This window comes from Aquarana catesbeiana, linkage group LG06, assembly GCF_042186555.1.
Source record: "Aquarana catesbeiana isolate 2022-GZ linkage group LG06, ASM4218655v1, whole genome shotgun sequence".
Taxonomy (NCBI): domain Eukaryota; kingdom Metazoa; phylum Chordata; class Amphibia; order Anura; family Ranidae; genus Aquarana; species Aquarana catesbeiana.
The window spans coordinates 415,179,903-415,204,382 of NC_133329.1; the positions used below are offsets into that span (position 1 = coordinate 415,179,903).

The window sequence follows — 24,480 nt, forward strand, 5'->3', positions numbered from 1 at the left end:
CCCCCTCTGACGTCACGGGGGATGCCCGAGGAAAGAAGATGAAGTGAAGACGGCGCCACTGAGGAAGATGCTGGACGAGAAGACTGGATGAAGAACCAGAAGAACAAGAAGAACAAGAACCAGAAGAAGAAGAAGATAGAGGAAGAAACTGAAGGAAGATAGAAGAAAGAAGATAGAAAATAGAAAAAAGAAGAAGCATTTAAATAAAGGAACTGTCTCTTGTCATTTTTAACATTTTTGACATTTTTTTTGTGAAATGGTAGGGGTACTTTTGTACCCCCTTACCATTTCACACAGGGGGGAGGGCTGGGATCTGGGGGTCCCCTTGTTAAAGGGGGCTTCCAGATTCCGATAAGCCCCCTGCCCGCAGACCCCCACAACCACTGGACCAGGGTTGTGGGGATGAGGCCCTTGTCCTCATCAACATGGGGACAAGGTGCTTTGGGGGCTACCCCCAAAGCACCCTCCCAATGTTGAGGGCATGTGGCCTAGTACGGTTCAGGAGGGGGGGCGCTCTCTCGTCCCCCCTCTTTTCCTGCGGCCTGCCAGGTTGCGTGCTCGGGTAAGGGTCTGGTATGGATTTTTGGGGTTACCCCACGCCATTGAGGGGGGTATAGAGGGGGACCCCATGCCAATTAAAAAAAAAAAAATTTGGCCGGGGTTCCCCTTAATATCCAGACCTGAAGTACCTGTTATGGAATTTAGGGGGACCCCCCACGTCGTTTTTTTTTTAAATTTTGGTTCGGGGTTCCCCTGTGGGGAATTCACATGCCGTTTTCATCAATGAACTTTTATGTGTATTGTCGGACCAGCAATTCATTAATAGCCGCGAGTAGTTTTAAATGACTTTTTTCCTTTGAAATGTCAATATCATGCATATAAGCCTTTAAAATGAGCACTTTTGATTTAGAAACGTTCGAGTCCCATAGATTTCAATGGGGTTCTAACGTTCGTGCGAAGTTTTGGTCTGTTTGCAAGTTCTGGTGCGAACCGAACCGGGGGGTGTTCGGCTCATCCTTAGTGGAGATATGTTATAGTATGTATATAGAAGAGTCAGCTCTGGTGTCCAGCATAAAGCCTGCATTTGATCCAGAGGAAGACAAAAACCTTTACAACACGTGATCCAATTTGCTGCACCAGTAATTAAATCCTTTCTGATCCTCTAAGGTATGGGCCACTCCCTGAATCATCAATCTACATTCCTATTTTCTTCAGATACCAATGGCCCCTTATATTCTCTCCATTTACATACACATCCAGATCTTTTCCTATCAGTGTTGGCTAATAAGCTGTTATTTTTCCCTGAAATCTCTCACCATTTTTCCCTGCGTAGCTCCGGTTGAACCCATTATGATTGACATGTTGGATGGAGTCAAAGTCAGTCCCATGGAAAAGCTCTTTCTCATTGGTGGTGGAACCGTTCTTGGAGTCGATGTTCTGCTTCTTTATCTGGTATTGGAGCCAGAGATCTCTGTTCTGTACACGCAGAATCTGGGAGGACATACAAAGGCTCAGATGTATACAATGTTCTACCAATAAACCGCAGACTGATCCAACTATTACACAGGAGAGGACCAGGAGAGCATGAATACAGTGACAAGTATTATTCGGGTGGGTGAAAAGGCATGCTCCATATGGAAGGTCAGCACACTTAGGTTATTAAAAATAGGATTTTTTAGGACAGCTTACCTGTAAAACCTTTTTCTTTCGATGGACATCACGGGACACAGAGCCACAGTAATTACTGATGGTTATATAGGGTATCACTGGTGATTGGACACCGGCACACCCTATCAGAAAGTTCAACCCCCTATATAATCCCTCCCCTTGCATGGATACCTCAGTTTTGTAGTCAAGCAATATAGTGTATTAGAAGAGGGGCGGGACCTCTGTGTCCTGTGATGTCCATCGAAAGAAAAGGATTTTACAGGTAAGCTGTCTTAAAAAATCCTATTTTCTTTCTCGAACATCACGGGACACAGAGCCACAGTAATTACTGATGGGATGTCCCAGAGCAATGCTATCTGAGGGGGGGAACCACGACCAAGTAGGGTGTAATCAGACCTGAGGACCCTGCACCGCTGCCTGCAGCACACTATGCCCAAAGGCGATATCCTCATGCCTTCTCACATCCACCTGATAAAATCTGGTGAATGTATATGACTGAAGACCAGGTTTTGGCCTTGCAGATCTGAGCCATAGAGGCCCGGTGATGCACTGCCCAAGAAGCACCAATAGCCCTTGTGGAATGTGCCCTGATCTGAAACGGAGGAATCTTCTGGTTCAAACCGTAAGCCTGAATAATCAACTGATGAATCCATTTAGAAATGGTAGCTTTTGACGCTGTCTATCCTCTATTGGGACCGTCTGGCAGCACGAACAAAACATCTGTTTTGCAAATCTGAGCAGTTGCCTCGAGATAGGCCCTGACTGCTCTTACTACATCCAACGAATGTAGAGATCTCTCTTCCGGAGAACAGGGATCTGGAAAAAAGGAAGGCAGTACAATGTCTTGGTTTAGATGAAAATCAGAAACCACCTTTGATAAAAAACTAGGATGAGGGCGCAGTACCACTCTATCCTTGTGTACAATCAAATAAGGCTCCTTACAGGAAAGGGCTGCTAATTCTTAAACTCTTCTAGCAGAAGAGATGGCTACCAGAAAAATTAACTTCCTTGTCAACAAGACCAAAAGAATCTGACCTATTGGTTCAAAAGGCTGTTTCTGTAACACAGCCAGGACCAAGTTCAAGTCCCAGGGGTTTAGGGGCGCCCTAAGCGGAGGATTAAGACGCATCACCCCCTGTATAAAGTTTCGGACCAAAGAATGCGAAGCAAGTGGCCGTTGAAATAATACTGATAAGGCCGAGACCTGGCCCTTGATGGTACTCAAGGCCAGCTTCATCTCTAATCCTAATTGTAGAAAATCAAGAATTCTATCTATGGCATATTTTCTGGGATGCCAACCCCTGGATTCACACCAGGAAACATAAGATTTCCAGACTCTATGATAAATCATTCTGGAAGCTGGCTTCCTGGCATTGATCAAGGTAGATATGACAGGACCTGAGAGCCCACGACTCCTCATAACCTGGGTCTCAATAGCCAAACCGTCAAATTTAGCATTTGTAAGGCAGGATGGAACACTGGACCTTGAGATAACAGGTCTGGGCGTACCGGTAGGGTCCACGGGGAACCCACCATCATCCTTACTATTTCTGCATACCAAGTCCTTCTGGGCCAAGCGGGGGCCACCAGAAGTACCGACTTCCATACCTGCTTGATCCTGCAAAGGAGTCGTGGCAGTAGCAGAATAGGCGGGAATGCATAAATCAGTGAGAACCGATGCCACGGAATCACCAACCCATCCGTCCCGCATGCAAGAGGATCCCTCGTCCTTGCCACAAATCTGTCTTTCTTTTTGTTGAATCGGATGCAAAGAGATCTACATCTGGGACCCCCCATCTTTGGCATATATACCAAAAGAGGTCGGGATGTAGAGACCATTCCCCTGGAAGTAGCTGCTGGCGACTTAGATAGTCTGCTTGCCAGTTCTCTATTCCCGGGATGAAAACTGCCGATATGCATGGCACATGCTACTCTGCCCAGACTAAGATCTGGTTCACCTCCTTTTGAGCAGCTCGGCTCTGGGTGCCTCCCTGATAATTGACATAGGCCACTGCTGTGGCATTGTCGGACTGGATCCTGACCGGGCAACCCTGTAGCCTGATAGTCCAGGCTTTTAGGGCCAGGTATACCGCCCGTATCTCCAGAATGTTGATGGGTAAGGTCCTCTCGGTCTTGGACCATAGCCCCTGGATCACAGACTGTTCCAGAACTGCTCCCCAACCTGACAGACTGGCATCTGTTGTTACCACCGTCCAGGTAACCGGTAGAAAGGATTTCCCCTTCTGCAGGTTTTCGGGTATTAGCCACCAATTGAGGCTCTGACGCACCGCATGCGACAGGTGCATCGGAAAGTCTAATGCCTGAACCTTCTTGTTCCAGGTAGACAGAATACTGTGTTGCAGCATTCTTGAATGGAACTGAGCATAGGGAACTGCTTCGAATGAAGACACCATCTTCCCTAGCAGCCTCATACAAAGGCGGATAGAAGGACCCTTCTTGGTGCTGACTGCCAGAATCAGCTCTCTTAAAGCAGTGATCTTTGCCTGTGGTAGAAATATTTTCTCCTGGCTTGTATCTATGATCAGACCTAAATACTCCAGTCTTCTTACTGGTTTTAGGAAAGATTTTTCTAGGTTGAGGATCCAACCCAGGTGTTCCAGATACCTGACTGTGGTCCTCAAATTTCCGTTCAAGGAAGTTACCGTCCGGTCTATTAGTAGCAGGTCGTCTAGGTATGCTATGGCAGCTATACCCTGGGCCCTTAATCTGGTCAGAGGAGGGGCCAAGACCTTTGTAAACACCCGAGGTGCAGTGGCTATCCCGAAAGGCAGAGCCACAAACTGGAAATGGCGCCCTCCTATCTCGAAGTGCAGAAACTTCTGATGAGCAGGAAAAATGGGCACATGTAGGTATGCATCTCTGATGTCTATCGAAGCCAGGAATTATCCTCCCTGCAGGGTGGAGACTACTATCCGAATTGATTCCATGCGGAAGGACTGAATCCTTAGGAATCGGTTCAGATCCCTTAAATCCAGAATGGGTCTGACATCCCCATTTGGCTTTTGGACTGTAAAAAGGTTGGAATAGAAACCCAATCCCTGGTCGTTTGTGGGAACCATCATAATGACCTCCTGCCACAAAAGTCGCACTAACGCTAGAAGGAGCGACTGCTTCTTCTCTGGGTCTCTGAGGACATTTGATCTGAGGAACCAAGGAGAGGGAAATTCCTGAAACTCCAGCTTGTGCCCTAAGGTTACTGAGGAGATTACTCATCTGTCCTGGAAGTCCTCCTGCCAGAGTTCTGAGAACTGTCGCAGTCTTCCCCCCACTCGGGCGAGCGGGGGCGCCCCTTCATGAAGAGGTCTTAGTGTTTTGCCTAGTAGGCTTCTTCCCCTAGGACTTCTGTCCCTGGGGTTGACTCTTGTCTCTGGACCCAGACGGAGGAGGCCGTCGAGACTGCCTGGAGGCTAAAGCCCCTGGCGCTGGGGAAAGAGTCCGTTTGAAAGAGGGACGCTTACTTTTCTTCTTGGCAGGTATGAGAGTGCTTTTCCCACCAGAGATTTTCTTGATATAGTCATCCAAGACATCTCCAAACAACCTTGCACCACGAAACGGAAACCCAGCCAGCAGCTTCTTACATGGTGCTTCGGCTGACCAATTTTTCAACCATTGGATTCTACGTATATGCACAAACCCCAGTGAAAGACGAGAGGATTGCACGATAGAATCTCTGATGGCGTCAACAACATAACAAAAGGCCGCAGGAAGGTTAGCCAACCCTTGGGCCTGCTGTTCAGGTACAACTTTGATGACCTGTTTAACATGGTCTCTTAGGTATTGACAGACTCCAATCGCTGCTACTGCAGGTTGAGCCACTGAACCTGCTAAGGAGAAAACATCCTTCAATAGGGATTCCATCTTTTTATCTACAGGATCCCTGAGCATCTGAGCATTGTCTACAGGACAAGTCAGACTATTTTTTACGGAGGAAATGGCGGCATCAATGGCCGGTATTCCCCACATTTTAACAAACTTTTCTTCCATCGGATAAAATGTTGAAAACTTTCTCGGCGGAAAAAAAAAAAACGTTTGTATGGGTGATCCCACTCAGAATAAATGAGCTTTTCAAGTAAATTATGAACAGGAAAAGCATGTGCTGTATGAGGAGGCTTCAGTGACCCCAAAGAAGAAGAGGGTTCTTTAACTGATTCAGATACGGGCAACTTAAATGTGGAGCGGACCAATCCAGTAAGGATCTACACTAAGACTTTCTCCTCTTGTGAAGTCGCAGAGGGTCCCTCTCCACCTGATTCCTCCGAAGAGGAACCATCGGTCCCATCCCAATCCTCTGAAAGGGATTCGTCTCCTTTATCCCAGAGTTCCTCTTCCTGAGGGTCTTGGGAAACAGAGGAAGGCCTAGTGCGTTTTCTTCCACTGAGTGAAGACGTAATCACGGCCATTAATCTTTCCTCGAAACCATTAATGGCTGAGGAAAAAACCTCCTTTGTAATGTATACAGGGGCTGAAGTGCCAGAGGCAGGTATAGCCCCTGACCCCAATGGCTCCCCCTGGCTAGCCGTCCCTGGCCCCTCAGGGGGGAAGGATGCTGCAGAAAGGGGGTCCTCAGAACCCGACTGAGATCCCCTAGTGTCTCTGGTTCTTGGGGTATTTGAACCTCTTCTACCCATAGTGCAAAGTAACAAGGTGCAGGTATCACAAATGAACACTGACTGCTGAGTAATGTAGTCCGGCTAAAAGCCCTGCTACCCAATGCCCAGTCTGGTGTTACCTTCGTAAATGCTGCCTAGGAGAATGCCTGTGTCCCACCTTACATGCGACCGTCAGCTCTGTGTCCCTCCAAAGGCTGTGTGCACCTGTACAGAGTGCTTTTCAATAGCCTGCAGCTGGCCTGAGTGGGAGTCTAAGCACCTGTGCTGACCTACCGCCCCCCCCCCCCATCGAATTTCGAAAAAACGAGCGCTTCCCGCGCTGGCCGACCCTCCGGAAATAACACGGAGGAAGGCTGGGGGAGGGGGAGGCAGGAGAGAGGCCGGTAAAGATGGGGCCTGTGTAATGGCGGCAATGGCGGGGCGATGCTCGAATGGTGTATTACCGCTTCTCAGACCCCTTCGGCCTCCCCCTAGCCTGGGGGGAACATTGGTGAAGGAGAAATCCCCCCAATCCCATCCTACCTGGAGCCGGCCAGAGATGCTGTGTAGTGTGAGAACCCTGAGACAGACATCAGCATGTGAATGTATGTGCTCTTGGCAGCCCACGGTGGTCACAATAGGCATAGCATGCATTTACCTTAAAGGAGAAAACCTACTAGAATTAAAAAATTCTGTGGAATCTCCTCTTACCTTATCCAGCCGTAGGGTTCTGTTATACAGACCCAATCTTCACCTCTCATGGTGGGCTCCATTTGGAAAACTGTCAGAGACTGGGGCCCCCTACGAATAAGGGGATCCTGCAGTTCTGGACCTGTAAAGCACCCGGCTAGAAATTAGGCTAGAAAAAACATTTTCTAATATGCGGGGTCCAGCTCTCTAAAAAGAGAAGCGTTACAGGTAAAACCTTGTTTCTTCGGACACGAGGCCCGGGTACCATCCAATTCGGCCATGAAAGGACACTTAGAATGAATCCGGTTCGCCTGGCTTGCCCCAGTATAGGATCTTAGGATATTCCCCTTGGAGCTCAGCACAGGACATCTTTACACGTCCAACACCTAAGACACTGGCGTAAAAACTGAGGTATCCCTGCAAGGGGGAGGGATTATATAGGGGGTTGAACTTTCTGATAGGGTGTGCCAGTGTCCAATCACCAGTGATACCCTATATAACCATCAGTAATTACTGTGGCTCTGTGTCCGTGATGTTTGAGAAAGAAAATATATTTAGTGAAATTCACAGTTCACAGGTGATGCCAACATATCAGGGATAATGTCTCCCCCTTCCTCAGGGCTGTGATGGTTGGTGTGGTCGGGATTGACCTCACTGAACATGATAAGAGCCCTTTGGGTGCTGTAAAATGACAGAGAACCGGCATGTTAAATCAGCACTTGTATTTGAACTCCAGTTCCTGGTCAATCCTGACCATGCCAACTATCACAGCCAACGCTTTGGCTCTACTTATAACCAGTGGGCTGTTAATTTCAATAAATATCTTTAATAATAACCTCAAATGTGACAACCTTCCTCTACAACTATCTGAATCTATCTTGAGGAGCGCCATTCAGTTGCTACCAGACCCTAATGAGACTCACCCACATCTTGCCTTTATCAGCCACATTAAAGGACAACAAATCCCAGATCACCTCCAGGGATATCAGACTGCAGACTGGTCCAGCGCTGTCCCACATACACATTGAGGTCAAGTATCAAACAGCTCTAACATGATGTTATGGGTAAAATATTCTATTGAAGGTTTATGTCTGCCCTATCCACAGTGCCGGTCATTATTCTATAATTGGAGTGCCCAGTTCTTTGCACCATCATAACCAAACCCGCACCTAAACCCTGATTATACACCCTCTTGTTTATACTTCATCCTAGAGCAGTCTGTTTGCCCTTTCTGCTATTTTCCTGTCACCTACAGGAGATTCTGTACACTGCATGCACTAGGCTAACGCCTATGGATGTGGCCTTCACACCTGGCTACTGAGTCAGAAATTTACCTCCAGCTCATTGCCTGATCACAGATACTCTGACTAAGCTTTGGAATCCAGAGCTGAACTGATTACTTGGAAATCCAACTGTACATCCTGCTATTCTGGTGTAATGTAATCTACTGTTGCCATGAAAGATGACCGAAAGGTCCTGCATCCTTGCACCTGTTTGTTGCTGCCTTTCTGGACTATTGGCAAGCTTCTACGAGATCAGCACTTTACATCTGTGTAACCTATACCAGAAGTCACCAGGAGCCTCTACTGGGGGATTTATCTTGTGCCATCCAACAATGGTCTGACCCGGTGACCCTGCTCTCCAGGTAAGTCAAACATCTCTCCCTGTCATAGAGGCTCTATTTACTCCATGACACATACCCAGCACCAGTCTCCAGTACCATGTTGATATATCCAGTCCCTACACTATAAACGTTATACCATTACTGTCCCCCATGTTGCCTTATGAGTTTATGTGAAATCTCCATTAGCAACTAAGAATATTTGTATATAGATATATATATAGTTTTGGATAAGAAATAATAGTAGTGTGTATGTGATATTGTTTCAGTAAAGGGTTAACTTAGCTAGATGTAAATATATGACAGGGGGATGCTCCTCACATTACTGCATGAAGGATTAAGAAGTTGGTTAGTTTAAAGTTGAAATTGCGATGAGGGAGGGGGGGCGTGACCGGATGCTGAGGTGAGGGAGAGCGATGCAGCCGGACCTGACCCTCGCCCTTCGCTCTCACTCCCGCTCCTGAGATAAGGACGCAGCATGGCTGGGAAAGGACGCTGAGGAGGGGGGAACGCCTGAAGCACCTGGGGGCTGTAACAGCTGCGGCACACTGCCCGGATACACGGCGCTGTGACACGCTGTCTGAACGGAGCGGAGCTGAACCTACACACACTGTGCCTGTGCCTGTGTTCAGCTGATCGCACACAGCACTCCTGAGAAGGACACCGGCGGCGCTCAGCCCAGTGAGAGAGGGGGGCGCTGACATCCAGGACTGAGCTTGGGTGTTGGAGAGCCCTTGAAGAAGAGCATTAACCAAGCAGCAGAGGAGCCTACCCACAGCGTTTGAGGGGGTGAGTAGGTGGTTATTTACTTACTCACCTGCAGTACACCAGCTTACAAAGGCTTGTTAAAGAAAAGGCTCATACAGCTCATATAGCTAATAACTTGGTGGGGGAGAAGAGGTACACCCCCAGGCCAGAGTGATACTTAGCACCGCGGTGGGAATAGCACCCTGTCGGTATGACGAGGAGGAAGGGGATGGAGGATGGACCAGCGCAGGAGGGATTGGGGGCCCCTGGACCTCGTGGTACGAAGGAAAAGGGGAACCAAGTGGCAGCCAAACTGGAGCGCTTTGCGCATACCCCGAATCAAACCCCTAAAAAGGCGAGTAGTACAGGGGGAGCCCAGCACCAAATTGGCCACCCTGGGAGGAGAAGTCAGGCCCAAGAGAATAGGACTTTGGTAGCTATACCACCAGCGGGCCCAGCAGCAGCAGGAGGAGGCCCAGAAAAACAACAGGTCTTGGGTACAGAGGGGGCAGTAGGGGGAGGTCAGTGTGACCCGACTAATGAAAAAGAGCCATCCCTAAATGACATTTTTCTGGCTGTTAACAATTGTAAACAATCAATTAATGAACTGTCCGAGCAACTTAAGGGCATTAGGGATGAATTGTTAACCGTCAAGGGAGATGTGCGCGCAGTGTGCATACGAACAACAGCTTTGGAGGAAAGGTTCAGTCAAATGGAAGATGAGGTATTTCCTTTAAAACAAGAAGTAGCACTCATGAAAATCCAACTGAGGGACTGCCTACAGAAAATGGATAACATGGAAAACAGGTTGCGCAGGGAAAATCTGAGGGTACTTGGGCTCCCAGAGGGCTGTGAGGGTAACAATCCCATCAAATTTATGGAGGAGTGGCTGAGAGAGAAATTCGGCAGGGACTCATTCTCAAACACCTTCGCCATAGAGCGCGCACATAGGATAGCCCCCAGGACCTCAGCTCCAGGGGGCCATCCCAGGCCTTTTATTTTTAAACTTTTATGTTTTCGGGACAAGGTTACTATCCTGCAGAAGGCAAGAGAGTTAAGAAATATCCAGCATAATGGTGCCAGGATTTCGATATATCCAGACTTCTCCCCCGAGCTACAGAGACAAAGAGCTAAATTTGGAGACTGTAAAAGAAAGCTTCAACAACTAAGAGTTAACTATGTGCTATTGTACCCGGCACGGCTGCGCGTCACAGCTCTGGGGGAGGTCAGGTTTTTTTCCACCCCTAAGGATGTGTCAATTTGGTTAGAGAAGAACGAAGAGAGAATAAGACGGGGAGAAGAAATTTAGACACTTTTTTTTTTTTTTTTTTTTTTTTTTTCTTTTTGTGCTGGGGTTCCCCTTTTTTCCCCTTTCCTTTTTTTTTTTTTTCTCCTTTTTCAGCTTTTTGTTCTATATTCACTGTTTTTCAGAATGTAATCTGGAGTGGAGTGGCGTGGGGGGTGGGGGGATGGTAGGGGATTAAATATAAATATAAGTTATAAATGCAAATATATTAGTATTAGTAAGAGGTATTAGTTTAGCTTAAATCACTAGCACATTAACTATAACATTAATAAGGATAACATTCAGGGGATAGCTCCCCTCCTACTAGGTTTGGTGCACAGCTTTTTTTTAGCCTTAGAGAGTTTTTGAAGGTCACTATAGAAGCCCGAGGGGTAGGCCCAAATTTGGGCACAGGGGTTTGGGATAGGGGGGGGAGGGGGGGTGGGGGGTGCTGGGGGGGGAGGGGAGGAGGTTGGGGGTGGGGGGAGATTTGGGATGGGGGGGTGTACACTGAGGGTAGAGAGGGGGGGAGTATGGTCATGGATGGATGAGTGTTGGTTTAGCCTATCACAGCAAAGGGACATAATAAAAAGTAGGGTTACACACAATGTTCACAAAAGAAGGTGGTTTGGTTTATTAGGAGACAAGTGTGTGGTAAGGTCACTAGACCTAAGGGCTGATGATAACCGAAAAGAGGTGTAATAAAACCCCAGGAGTTGGTGGAAGGGTTAATATATGCGCATGGAATGTAAGGGGGATTGGGGATAATTTTAAAAAACAGGTAATTTTTTCAATAGCCAAGAGGAGGAAAGTCAAAATACTTTGCCTGCAGGAGACCCATTTGGTAAAGGACTCAATTAAAACTTTAGACAACACGCAATTTCAGACACAGTATCACTCCACCCACTCCTCCTATTCCAGAGGGGTGAGTGTATTGATAAGCACTGGTTTGCCCTTCTCCTGCAGTCAGAGTAAGGTGGACGAATACGGGCGGTATATCTTTCTTTCCTGCTTGATAGAAAATAAAAGATTTATTTTGGCCAAGGTTTATATCCCTCCACCATTTAGCATGGCAATACTAGATGACTTAGCCAGTTTTATCATGAACTCCCCCGGGACCCCGGTCATAGTGGTGGGTGATTTTAACATGACAATGGACAACAGTATAGATAGGTTCCCCCCCAAAATTGGATCTAGAGTGGCACCTAAGAGCCCCCTTATGCAATATTGTGATGAAATAGGATTGGTAGACATCTGGAGGAGGAGGCATCCTGGGGTGAAGCAATATTCATGCCACTCCAGGACCCATGCCACTTTATCCAGAATCGACCTGGTTCTGGGAAACGAGGAAGCATTAAACGTAGTGGAGGAAATAACGTATGAGCCAAGGGCCGTTTCGGACCACACGCCTGTTATTACTGTTGTGAAGGTAGGAGAGCACCATATCAGGGGGAGCTGGAAGGTCAATCCCTTCTGGCTTGATTTAATAGGAGAAGAGGAGAGAATGAAGGAGAGCCTATCGGAGTTTGTTAAAATAAACCTGGGCTCGACCTCAGTGGGGGTTGTTTGGGACTCCCTGAAGGCATATCTCCGGGGAGTACTAATCCAGAAAATCGCATTTAATAAAAAGCAATCGCAAGCAGAAGAACAAAAAGCTAAAGAGAGTGTAGAAGTAGCAGAAGCGCAGTATGTAGACATACCATCCCAATCCAGCTATGAGCTCTGGGTGGAGAGACAGGACAAGTGCAGTAGGGTGCTCCGGGAAGGGCTGGAAAAGAGGAGATTATTTCAGAGGCGGAGCTTTTTCGGAGAGGGGGAGCGAGTTGGGAAGGCTCTGTCTCTAATAATCAAGGCAAATGGCCCCCTAGGTACAATAGCAGCAATCAAGGGGGGGGACGGAGTAATGAAAAAAACCACTCCCGATATACTGTGTGAATTTAGGACATACTTTGAGAAGTTGTACAGCTCTCATAGAGTAAATGTGGAGGCCGAAATGCAGGTTTTTTTTGAGGGGTTAAGGATAACCCCATTAACAAGTGAAGATAGGGAAATGCTGGATGCTCCACTGACCCTTGCAGAATTGCAGAGGGCAGTGGGAGATATGGCAGGCCAGAAGTCACCGGGTCCCAACGGCCTGCCCATAGAAATATTCAAAAAATACGGGGAGGTATTATTGCCCCTACTCTTGGAGGTGTTTAACAGAGCCAGGGAGGACGGGGTCCTGCCTCCGTCCATGTCAGAAGCTATAATAATAACCCTGTTGAAAGAAGGGAAGAACCCAATAGATATGACCTCATATAGGCCTATCTCGCTCTTATGTTCGGACGTGAAGATTCTGGCAAAAGTAATGGCCGCAAGGCTGAATAAGATAATTTCCAAAACAATACATACGGATCAGACTGGGTTTATCCCGAATAGATCTACGAGTACGAACATAGGACGAGTGTACCTGAATATGCAAATACCGGTGGAAAATAGTGGGGGGAGAGCGGCTCTTTCATTGGACGCGGCCAGAGCCTTCGATTCGCTGGAATGGCACTACCTGTGGAGGGTACTAGCGGAATACCAGTTTGGCCCTGGGTTTGTCCAATGGTTAAGGCTGTTATACAGTGGCCCGAGGGCCAGGGTTAAGATCAATGGCCAGTGCTCGGAGGGGTTCCAGCTGAGCAGGGGTACGAGACAGGGGTGCCCTCTGTCCCCCCTGCTCTTTGCCCTGGCAGTTGAGCCTTTGGCGATAGCCCTGAGGGCGGCGCAAGGGGTGCAGGGATTTAAAAGAAGGAAGGGGACGGACAAGGTAGCTATGTATGCAGATGACATCCTGCTGTTCTTGGCAGATACGCAGAATTCATTAAAAACAGCCATAGGGATAGTTGAGGAATTTGGCGTGTTTTCCGGGTTGTTGATTAACTGGGAGAAATCAGTAATCCTACCCATAGATCCGCTGAATGAATCCCTTCCTTGTCAAGTATCCCAGGTTAAAATAGTCAGCCAAATGAAATATCTGGGTATTAATATAACCAATGATCCAGGACAGTATATATCCGTTAACTTAGTCCCACTTATGAAAAAAATGAAACAGAAGTGTCGGGTGTGGGGTCGCTTGCCCCTCTCAGTCGTCGGACGCTGCAACCTGATCAAGATGGTCTGGCTACCCCAACTTTTATATGTTTTGCAGAACTCCCCTGTGTGGATTCCTAAGCACTGGTTTAAAAAAATAGACAGTGTGTTTAGAGAACTTATTTGGAAAGGTGGGACGGCCAGGATCAGTTTGCGGACATTGCAACAGCCAGAGGCGAAGGGCGGCCTGGCAGTACCGGATCCATATGGATACTTTCTGGCCTCCCAACTGCAGCAAATGGGAGGCAGTAATAGGCCATGGGAGGAAGGAGTGGGCAGTAGCGTCTTGTGGAACGACATCGGCCATGACACGATCGCAGAGGCATTAGAGGCAGACTCATTTAGTACTAAATGCCCCACTACCCAACTCATGGTTAAGGCTTGGGTACAAGCCAAAAGAACTCTGGGATATACTGGCTTTGCGGAATTTTCCCCACTCTGGGATAATAATAACCTCAATGAGCTTAAAAAAATGGGACACTTTGTGGAGTGGGACCGCCAGGGTATCCATTGCCTGGCACAGGTATATAGAGAGGGGAGGTTAAAATCTTTTAAGGAGTTGGTAGAGGAGTATGCAATTTCTAATAGATCTTTTTACAGGTATTTGCAACTCAGGCATGCCCTAGAGGCAAAATTTGGGAAGGATGCGCCAGTGTGGTGCGAAATGACCTCTTTGAGAAAGCTTATTGATGTACATACTACGAAGGGGTTGATTTCTGAAATGTACGGATGCCTGAAGGCTTCAGCCCAGGGGGGCATGGTGGAAAACAAAAATAGGATCAAATGGGAGGGAGATGTGGGGGCTCTGTCCGATGATCAATGGAAGCAGGTTCTGTCGCTGGGGCCCAGGGTCACTCTGTCTCCTTCACAGGTGATGTCCCATTTTTATCTTTCCTATAGGGCATATTACACACCATTGAAATTATTTAAGTGGGGTAAGAGGCCCGACCCAAAGTGCCAAAGGTGTGGGGGAGGGTATGGAGACCTGATCCACATGTTTTGGCGATGCCCCAAACTATATATATATATATATTGGAAAGGGGTCGTGGAAAGGATAAATTTGGTGTTTGGGACGTCATTGAGAGTAGAGGCGAGGGAGTGCCTGTTGGGATTAACGGGGGATAAGGTGGCCTCAAGGGATATACAGACAGCAAGGATTAGATGCCTGTTTCAGGGTAAAAAGCTTATCGCACAGTATTGGCAAAGAAAGGGAGCACCGACGGTTTCAGAATGGGTGAATGCATTTAGAGAGGTGATCTGCAGAGAGAAATATATATACAAGACGAGGGGTAACTTTAAGAAATTCGAAAAAATATGGAAAGCTTGGCTGGATCTGGAAGAGTTGGATTAATAGGAGGGGTGGGTTGCGGATGATTTGGGGAGGGGGGGATGGTTGAATGAATAATAAAATGTATGGCAAAGTGTATGATGGGGAGTGAATGGGGGGCGGGAGAGTGAATGGGGGGAAAAAGGAAGAAAACTATTCTCGAAGCCTATAGCATAAGGGCGGGTTGAACTGACGCACATTAGAATGATAATATAGGGATAGGTATTTATGTGTTTTTATTTATGATAACATTACTTGTTCCCTTATTATATGTTTGTTGTGATGGAAAACTTTTTTTTTTCAAATAAAAAGAATTTAAAAAAAAAATATATATATATGACAGGCTTTGCCCGAGAAGAGCTAATTCATTTAACAGTTCCATGTAGTATGCGAGAAGGATGTGCTGTAGAGACGCTCTGTTGTTTACCTAGCTTAATATTCAAAGGGCCAGGAAAAGATACCAACTGAAGTGTGTAGTCATCACAGGGCCGAATTCATTAGCTCGATAAAGGCCTTTGTATTCCTCCGTGCTAATCAACCATTTATCCATTTCAAAGGGGTGTTTGATAGGATGAGAATATTTCTTTCATCTGTTCAGGAAAGGAGGTTTTGCCCTGGCTAATGCCATGCATAGTTAAGTGCCCCATTCAAGAGAAGGTGATGACCTCCACCTTAATTCCTCTTCAAACAAATTATCACTAACTCGTTAACCCAAGAAGAGGAACTCGCCCAAACTAGGAGATACGCCCGGAGGGAGTAGAGGGCTAACAGAATACCCAATCAGAGTGGCCCTGTTCAATGAGAGATGGTCGTATAAGAGTAGTCCCAAAGAGAGTGGTTAGAGAGATGAAAACTGACCTGGGCCCGGGACCATTAATATAGGTAATTATCAGATCATCTCCCAGCACTTAAAGGCATACCTGCTTGTCATATGTTTGTTTGTTTACTATTTGTATTGTGATGAATATACTCTGCATTCTTGTATTTTAACCTAATATTTCCTCCCTTGTTTAAGACTATAGATATTGTCTGTGTATTAGGTAGACTTTTAAGGATACTCTAATAAATGTTATTATATTAAAGCTTCCACTTCTGGTCAAAAAAAACTCTCATTTAACCAACCTCATATCTTGTGATTAGTAAATCATAAATATACATTTTATAAAGGTTAACACCCAGAATTCTATCACTGACATCTGCCGTCTTTAATCACAATGTATCAGAGACATTACCTTCAGTATTATGTTTCCACATCTTTTCTGGAATTTCTGCTGTACAGCAGAGTATTCAGGAGTTCCTGGAACGACATCCACTTCCATCACAAGAGTCCCACCCATCGGCTTCCAGTGTGACGGTAATCTGTGAGTGTCCCCCTCTGAAAGATAAGATGTGCAGTCAGGACCCGAAGAAAAAACAGACAAGTAAAACCTTTGGTGTACAACCTCGCTGAAAGCATTGACATGGCAGCCAATAAGAATGGTTTAATGTATAGAAGATAGTTCTGAGGTCCCCTCATACACTCAGGTCTCGGTTCTCTGGAAGCGATAAAGCCACCAAATCATACCAGAGAAGCAGATTTCCACCTTATTCCAGATGGTCTATCCTAAGCTGTCACATTCCCTCCATGTCCCTGCAATGTAGGAAATGGTAACTAGCCATAGACAGGCAGATGTGTCACCAGAAATTAAGGATGATGAGACATCTGGCTGCCATTGAATTTATTGAGCTCATCTTTCTGGGGTCTGAGGCAAGGTGCAAGTAAACCAAGCTGGCCTGAGTTAGGATCGGGAGGTTCAGGAAGATGGCTGCTTGTTGGAGCATCTTCAGAGGAGTCTGCTATGCAGAAAGAAATCCAAGAGAGCTTGGGGTAAGCGGCTGCTGCATGGTCATTACAAGAAGACCTCATTACTCAACCCTTAAAGGTACCTGTAAGTGCTTTCATAGGGTCATAGGAATAATTCCTATTGAGAGTCTGCTGCTAAAACATTAGGAACACCAATAGCCACACCTAAAGTGTCTAGTGTCACTGGAAGGGTTCTACTTAGGATCAGCAATAGATGCTCTTAAAGAATTTAATTGTTACTGGGAGGCTGAAACAATAGGCACACCATTAACTTTGATATTACTGGAAGGCTGCTACTTAAGAAATTATAGCTACCAACCAATACACCATACAATTTTGTTGCTGAAATAAGATGGCCTGGGTTTTTTGCTGGTTTTGGGTATTCTGTACCACCAACCCTCTCTCCATTTGTTGAGCAACTACTCTTCAGAAAGACTAAACTGACTGAAACCTAACTATCGCCCATTGTGCACCATCGGGTGTAGCTATGGGAAGGGTAGGAGAGCCCATGAAAATCCAGCATCTCCTGTGGAAATAATGCTACAGCTGTCTTGGTTGAGAAGATTCTTCCCTGCAATGGCAACTCTTGTTTTTCATTGAGTTTATATAATATAATGGATGAACTACCAACAAAAGTCATATTACCATGTTTCAAAACACGTTGGATTTGAATTTGGTTCCCATGCTCGTCTATGGCCGTTTCTCCTTGTAAACTGACAGTATATTGGTTTCCTCGGATCTGGATTGTGATCTGGACCTTCTTGTCATTTTTTGCCTTTTCCAACTCCAGGTTTGTCATCTTGTCAAAGGGAACCATAGTTCCTCCATTGTCATATCTCCATTCCACCAGTTTCCCGGTGAGCTCTGCTGCCTGCTCTCTGTTCTTTCTGTCTTTTACCCGGTTTATAATCATTTCAATCTCCCCGGACACAGGTAGGACATCCCGGGTGAGGCCCACAATCCGGAGGGATGGGTCGGGTGGTTTGTAAATGACAGAGACTTGAAACTTTTTCTGGAGGTCGGAGATCTTCTTCACCTCAGCTTCTTCTAATTCGGAGATAAATTCCTCTGTGATCACCTTCTCTGCCTGCTCATTGTCGATCATCTGCTGTAGCCAAGCCTTCGTCCCGTCCACGCTCCCTTTATCTTCAGCACACAAGCTGAACACCACAGGCTCAATGCCGTCCATCAACTGGAAAGCAGCAAGCTTCTGAGCTGGCTTCGGTGCTTTTAGTGGCATCAAATATTCCACAGAGGAAGAAAAGAAACAAACAATGGTGTCACAAACTGCTCTGAAAGTGGAAATATAAATTGTGAACAAATAGTTTATGAATAGGATGTAGACCAGGTTTGGGTAACGTGGATTGACATCTACTTTAATCTGTGAAGCATTAAATATCAAATGAACTTTATACAGAACATCCTCACAGTTCCTCAGCTGAAATACATGTTACCCAAACCTGGTGTACATCCCGTTCATAAACTATAACATAACTGAAAGACCAAACTCTGCCCCTGTGTTTGTTTTTTATTGTTGGAATTCATTAAGGCAACGGTGTAAATATAAAGAATATGAAAACAGGGCTGCCATCTTCTGCACACTGAAGGGCTTCCATGATCACCTTGGATTATGATATGGATAAGTGAGCACTGTGACACTGTGATATTCAATCCCAAATACACTTTTATTCAAATAGTAGATTGTCTGCAAAGCCAATACGTTTCGGGGCTTAGGAGAATGAAGCACAAATAGTGTATGTGAACTCAATAATCAATATATAGTTGGATGTTGTTGGAGTGTTGGGAGTTAGCAGTTGATTCAAACTCATTATTGAAACTACATACACTATATCTTTGTTTTATTTTTTAAAGCGGAAGTCTCACAATATATCTTCTCTTCATCCTTCCACTTAGGGGACAAAATGCATGCTGCACTTTGTCCCATTTTGATAGGTCCTGTGTATTCTGATCGAGTATGATATACAGCACGCCCCTGCTCCCCCTATTGCTGTCTGACCACACTGCACTACAGAAGATGAATAACTAATTAGCATTTATTGACAGTGTAACGGAATCGCTTCCCACACTCCGCTTGAGTGCTTCCGCCATATACCTCTTTCTCCAGTCTGAAAATAGATATTAGATATTATAGCCGCATATTACAACCAAGAACTAGGCAGGACTCGTTTGACTGCAATGCTGGAACATGAACTGTTTATTTAAACAGAGGCACACAGAGAAATTCACTCAGAGGACAATCCCCCCTCCTTTGATTAATGACACAGGGCGGGGTAAACTACATTCAGTAACAGACACAAAGGTGTATTCAAACTTGTCATCAGTAGACTGTCCTATCAGCAGGGAGCTGTTGGAGGAATTCCCCCTCCCTCCTCACAGCTAATCCACAGACACGTATACATCCCATAATACTTTTCTCCCAAGGCAGACAGGCACAATAGAACAATTTGATACAGGCACTTAAAGCAGAGGTCCACAATAAAAAAAAATACATAAACACGCTCTTTAAAATATATTAAGAAACATTTGGAAAAACATTTTTTTTTACTTACCAGAAATGGCTGTTGCTAGGTAGATCGTCCTAATCTGCCACTTCCTACACCGCGGCACTTGTCCTCCCTCGCGTTGTCTCCTGGGAAATGGGGTGCAATGTCTTCTGGGACATGTGTGTGTCCCAGAATACAGCCGTCCATTCACAAAGTGCTGTGCGACTCGCGCATTGGTAGTAGGAAACGGGCAGTGAAGCCGCAAGGCTCCACTGCCTGTTTCCCTTAGTTAGGATGGCAGCGACGGATCGGCCTCGGGGGGGGGGGGGGGGGATGGGGGGGGCGACATTGCGGGCTCGCTGGACAGGTAAGTATCCTTATTAAAAGTCAGCAGCTACAGTGTTTGTAGTTGCTAACTTAAAAAAAAAAAAAACGGCTGGACCTCCGCTTTAACAAAGAGATAGCAACCCCCACCTAACCTCAAACCATCTAGCAATGGTCTCTGATGAAAGGTGGACTTTATCTTGATATATTCTTGAGGGATATTGTTCAGAAATATTAATGTCCCAAGTGAAAGAGCCCCTTCATTCCTTCAACACAAACCACACACATAAGACCCAGGATAATGGGTAAAATTAAATGCTGAGTCCGGTGTTGTTGTACAGTGATTCTGATTAGTGCAGATCAGACTGGGGTTCTCGGTCACCCTGCGCCCCTAATAGATACAGAGTGACTTACACCTAGGATGGGACAGGGGAGCTGGACAAGGAGTTTCCAGAGCTCTCCAAGGTAAGCTGGGTTCCACAAGCCCCCCTCCCAAAGTGACACTTGTCTCTAGCACCTCGAAAGTACCTGAGACCAGCACCATCAAACTGCATGAAGAGGGGGAGGAGGAATGTTAAAGCAATTGCCTGGAAAACCTCTATGCTCAGACTAGCTCACTGCAGAGTGGGCAGGAGCAACAGAGCAGACAAGATTACAGTTGATGATGACATCAGTGTCCCCAACAGATACACCCAAGACCATACTTACCAACTGTCCCAAATTTCCCGGGACATTCACGGGATTTGGACCTTTTTCCCAATTGTAGCATTTCCCGGTAAATGTCCCGGGAAATTCTTTTTTTCCCGATTTTTCACGGCTCCCCGCCACCTTCGCTAGAGTCCGCCGGCCGCCATTTTCCCGCAGACCAAGAACAAGAGGCGTAGCCGGCCGGGTGGCTGTAACACCCACTGTGTGCCTTCATCCCACCCAGCCCCTCTCACCCAGTTAAACCCCGCCTATTCCCTGCAACCCCTCCCACCCTGATACACAACACTGCCCCCCCAGCATGCCATGACGTTAATGTAACCTGGAAGCTGATATGGTCTGGATAAGCCTTCCTGTGTAGCAGCGCCGTGTATAAAGAAGGGGCTTGCGTCCCACGCCTCGGCTGGGTGACCCTGTCCCTGTTCAAGTCTGCGGTTATGGCGGTGGAGGCTGGAGAGCGCTGCAAGGGGTTATGGCGGCACCTCTCTTGTCACTTTCCCCCGTCTTGTGTTATACTACTCCAGGTAACCAGAGGCCTGGGGACACCAGATGTAAGGAGGGCTCCGCTGGAAACACCAGATGTAAGGAGGGGCTCCGCTGGGGACACCAGATGTAAGGAGGGGCTCCGCTGGGGACACCAAATGTAAGGAGGGCTCTGCTGTGGACACCAGATGTAAGGAGGGCTCTGCTGGGGACACCAGATGTAAGGAGGGGCTCCACTGGGGACATCAGATGTAAGGAGGGCTCCGCTGGGGACACCAGATGTAAGGAGGGGCTCCGGTGGGGACATCAGATGTAAGGAGGGCGGCACAGTGGTGCAGTGGGTAGCACTCTCACCTAGCAGTAAGAAGGGTCACTGGTTCGAATCCCGACCACGACACTACCTGCCTGGAGTTTGCATGTTCTCCCTGTGCCTGCGTGGGTTTCCTCCGGGTACTCCGGTTTCCTCCCACACTCCAAAGACATGCTGGTAGATTAATTGGATCCTGTCTAAATTGGCCCTAGTATAGGTATGAATGTGAGTTAGGGACCTTAGATTGTAAGCTCCTTGAGGGTATAGGGACTGATGTGAATGTATAATATATATATATGTAAAGCGCTGCGTAAATTGACGGCGCTATATAAGTACCTGAAATAAATAAATAAATAAATAAGGAGGGGCTCCGCTGGGGACATCAGATGTAAGGAGGGGCTCCGCTGGGGACATCAGATGTAAGGAGGGGCTCCACTGGGGACACCAGATGTAAGGAGGGCTCCGCTGGGGACACCAGATGTAAGGAGGGGCTCCGCTGGGGACATCAGATGTAAGGAGGGGCTCCGCTGGGGACACCAGATGTAAGGAGGGCTCCGCTGGGGACATCAGATGTAAGGAGGGGCTCCACTGGGGACACCAGATGTAAGGAGGGCTCCGCTGGGGACACCAGATGTAAGGAGGGGCTCTGCTGGGGACACCAGATGTAAGGAGGGCTCCGCTGGGGACACCAGATGTAAGGAGGGGCTCTGCTGGGGACACCAGATGTAAGGAGGGGCTCTGCTGGGGACACCAGATGTAAGGAGGGCTCCGCTGGGGACATCAGATGTAAGGAGGGGCTCCGCTGGGGACATCAGATGTAAGGAGGGGCTCCGCTGGGGACATCAGATGTAAGGATGTAAGGAGGGGCTCCGCTGGGGACACCAGATGTAAGGAGGGCTCTGTTATACCAGATGTAAGGAGGGGCTCCACTGGGGACACCAGATGTAAGGAGGGCTCCGCTGGGGACACCAGATGTAAGGAGGGGCTAAGCTGGGAACATCAGATGTAAGGCGGGGCTCCGCTGGGGACATCAGGTGTAAGGAGGGCTCTGCTGGGGACACTAGATGTAAGGAGGGGCTCCGCTGGGGACATCAGATGTAAGGAGGGGCTCCACTGGGGACATCAGATGTAAGGAGGGCTCCGCTGGGGACACCAGATGTAAGGAGGGGCTCCGGTGGGGACATCAGATGTAAGGAGGGCGGCACAGTGGTGCAGTGGGTAGCACTCTCACCTAGCAGTAAGAAGGGTCACTGGTTCGAATCCCGACCACGACACTACCTGCCTGGAGTTTGCATGTTCTCCCTGTGCCTGCGTGGGTTTCCTCCGGGTACTCCGGTTTCCTCCCACACTCCAAAGACATGCTGGTAGATTAATTGGATCCTGTCTAAATTGGCCCTAGTATAGGTATGAATGTGAGTTAGGGACCTTAGATTGTAAGCTCCTTGAGGGTATAGGGACTGATGTGAATGTATAATATATATATATGTAAAGCGCTGCGTAAATTGACGGCGCTATATAAGTACCTGAAATAAATAAATAAATAAATAAGGAGGGGCTCCGCTGGGGACATCAGATGTAAGGAGGGGCTCCGCTGGGGACATCAGATGTAAGGAGGGGCTCCACTGGGGACACCAGATGTAAGGAGGGCTCCGCTGGGGACACCAGATGTAAGGAGGGGCTCCGCTGGGGACATCAGATGTAAGGAGGGGCTCCGCTGGGGACACCAGATGTAAGGAGGGCTCCGCTGGGGACATCAGATGTAAGGAGGGGCTCCACTGGGGACACCAGATGTAAGGAGGGCTCCGCTGGGGACACCAGATGTAAGGAGGGGCTCTGCTGGGGACACCAGATGTAAGGAGGGCTCCGCTGGGGACACCAGATGTAAGGAGGGGCTCTGCTGGGGACACCAGATGTAAGGAGGGGCTCTGCTGGGGACACCAGATGTAAGGAGGGCTCCGCTGGGGACATCAGATGTAAGGAGGGGCTCCGCTGGGGACATCAGATGTAAGGAGGGGCTCCGCTGGGGACATCAGATGTAAGGATGTAAGGAGGGGCTCCGCTGGGGACACCAGATGTAAGGAGGGCTCTGTTATACCAGATGTAAGGAGGGGCTCCACTGGGGACACCAGATGTAAGGAGGGCTCCGCTGGGGACACCAGATGTAAGGAGGGGCTAAGCTGGGAACATCAGATGTAAGGCGGGGCTCCGCTGGGGACATCAGGTGTAAGGAGGGCTCTGCTGGGGACACTAGATGTAAGGAGGGGCTCCGCTGGGGACATCAGATGTAAGGAGGGGCTCCGCTGGGGACACCAGGTGTAAGGAGGGGCTCTGCTGGGGACACCAGGTGTAAGGAGGGGCTGGAACACCTGATGTAAGGACGGACTCTGCTGGGGGCACCTGATGCAGGCGACGTGGCAGGTGGTAGGGATCTCACTGATTCAGCATTATGGTGAGTTGAATGATTTCATTCTATAATACAATGTAATAATAGAAATAATGTACTACACTATAACAACCATGGTGCCGGGATGATTGAAGTGCTAACACCAGGTGTTTGGAGTATCTTTATTTGCTGACTTTCTAGAATACACATATTTCTATTGTTGTGTAGGATATGGGGCTGCTTTCCCTCCATCCCTCTCCCCCCCCTTTCCCTCTCCATGCCTCATTCATCTCAGACTCTAACCACACCCCTTTGAGCCATGCCCATTTAAGCCACGCCCACCATTCCACGTAAACTACGCCAATTCTTGCTGCGGCGTGCTTCAGCCAAAAAAGTGTCCCGAAAATTTTTTGTACAATGTTGTACAACTATGCAAGACATGCATGGTGACAGCAAAGTGGACAAGGGCAGACAAGATCAATGATGTTGATATCAGAGCGACCAAAAAGCAAGCCTGAGATGGGCTGTGATAGTGGTGGGGGCAGAAGCAACATAGTACATTAAATTAGTGAAGATAGCATCTGCACATCCAACAGGTACACCCAAAATTCTTGGTGAAAACAGATGAATTATGTGACGGACGGAGTGCATTAAATCAATAATGATGACTTAAAAATGCCTGACAGGTGCATCCAAGATGCATGGTGACAGCAGAGCTGGGCCGGACTGGGAATAAAATCCAGCCCTGGAAAAGATTTCATACCAGCCCCACAGCATTATTATACCAGCCCAACAGCATAACGTCATTATTTTCTTGTTCATGAAAGGGAAACCATATATTTTAAAGCACACATATATATATA

General features: G+C 47.5%; 1 protein-coding gene across 2 annotated transcripts in view; it reads right to left on the reverse strand.

Annotated features, from left to right (window-relative positions):
* LOC141147311 (protein mono-ADP-ribosyltransferase PARP14-like) overlaps window positions 1-24,480 on the reverse strand; it is a 154,213-nt gene that overhangs the window by 14,600 nt on the left and 115,133 nt on the right. The window contains exons 14-16 of one of the 2 annotated variants that reach the window (XM_073634525.1): window positions 17,554-18,135; window positions 16,298-16,440; window positions 1,317-1,449 (exon numbers count right to left, since the gene is read on the reverse strand). In XM_073634525.1, coding sequence (XP_073490626.1) covers window positions 1,317-1,449; window positions 16,298-16,440; window positions 17,554-18,135 — 858 coding nt within the window. Of the gene's footprint in view, window positions 1-1,316; window positions 1,492-16,297; window positions 16,441-17,553; window positions 18,136-24,480 lie in introns of both variants that reach the window. The other variant, XM_073634524.1, reaches the window with a different exon arrangement.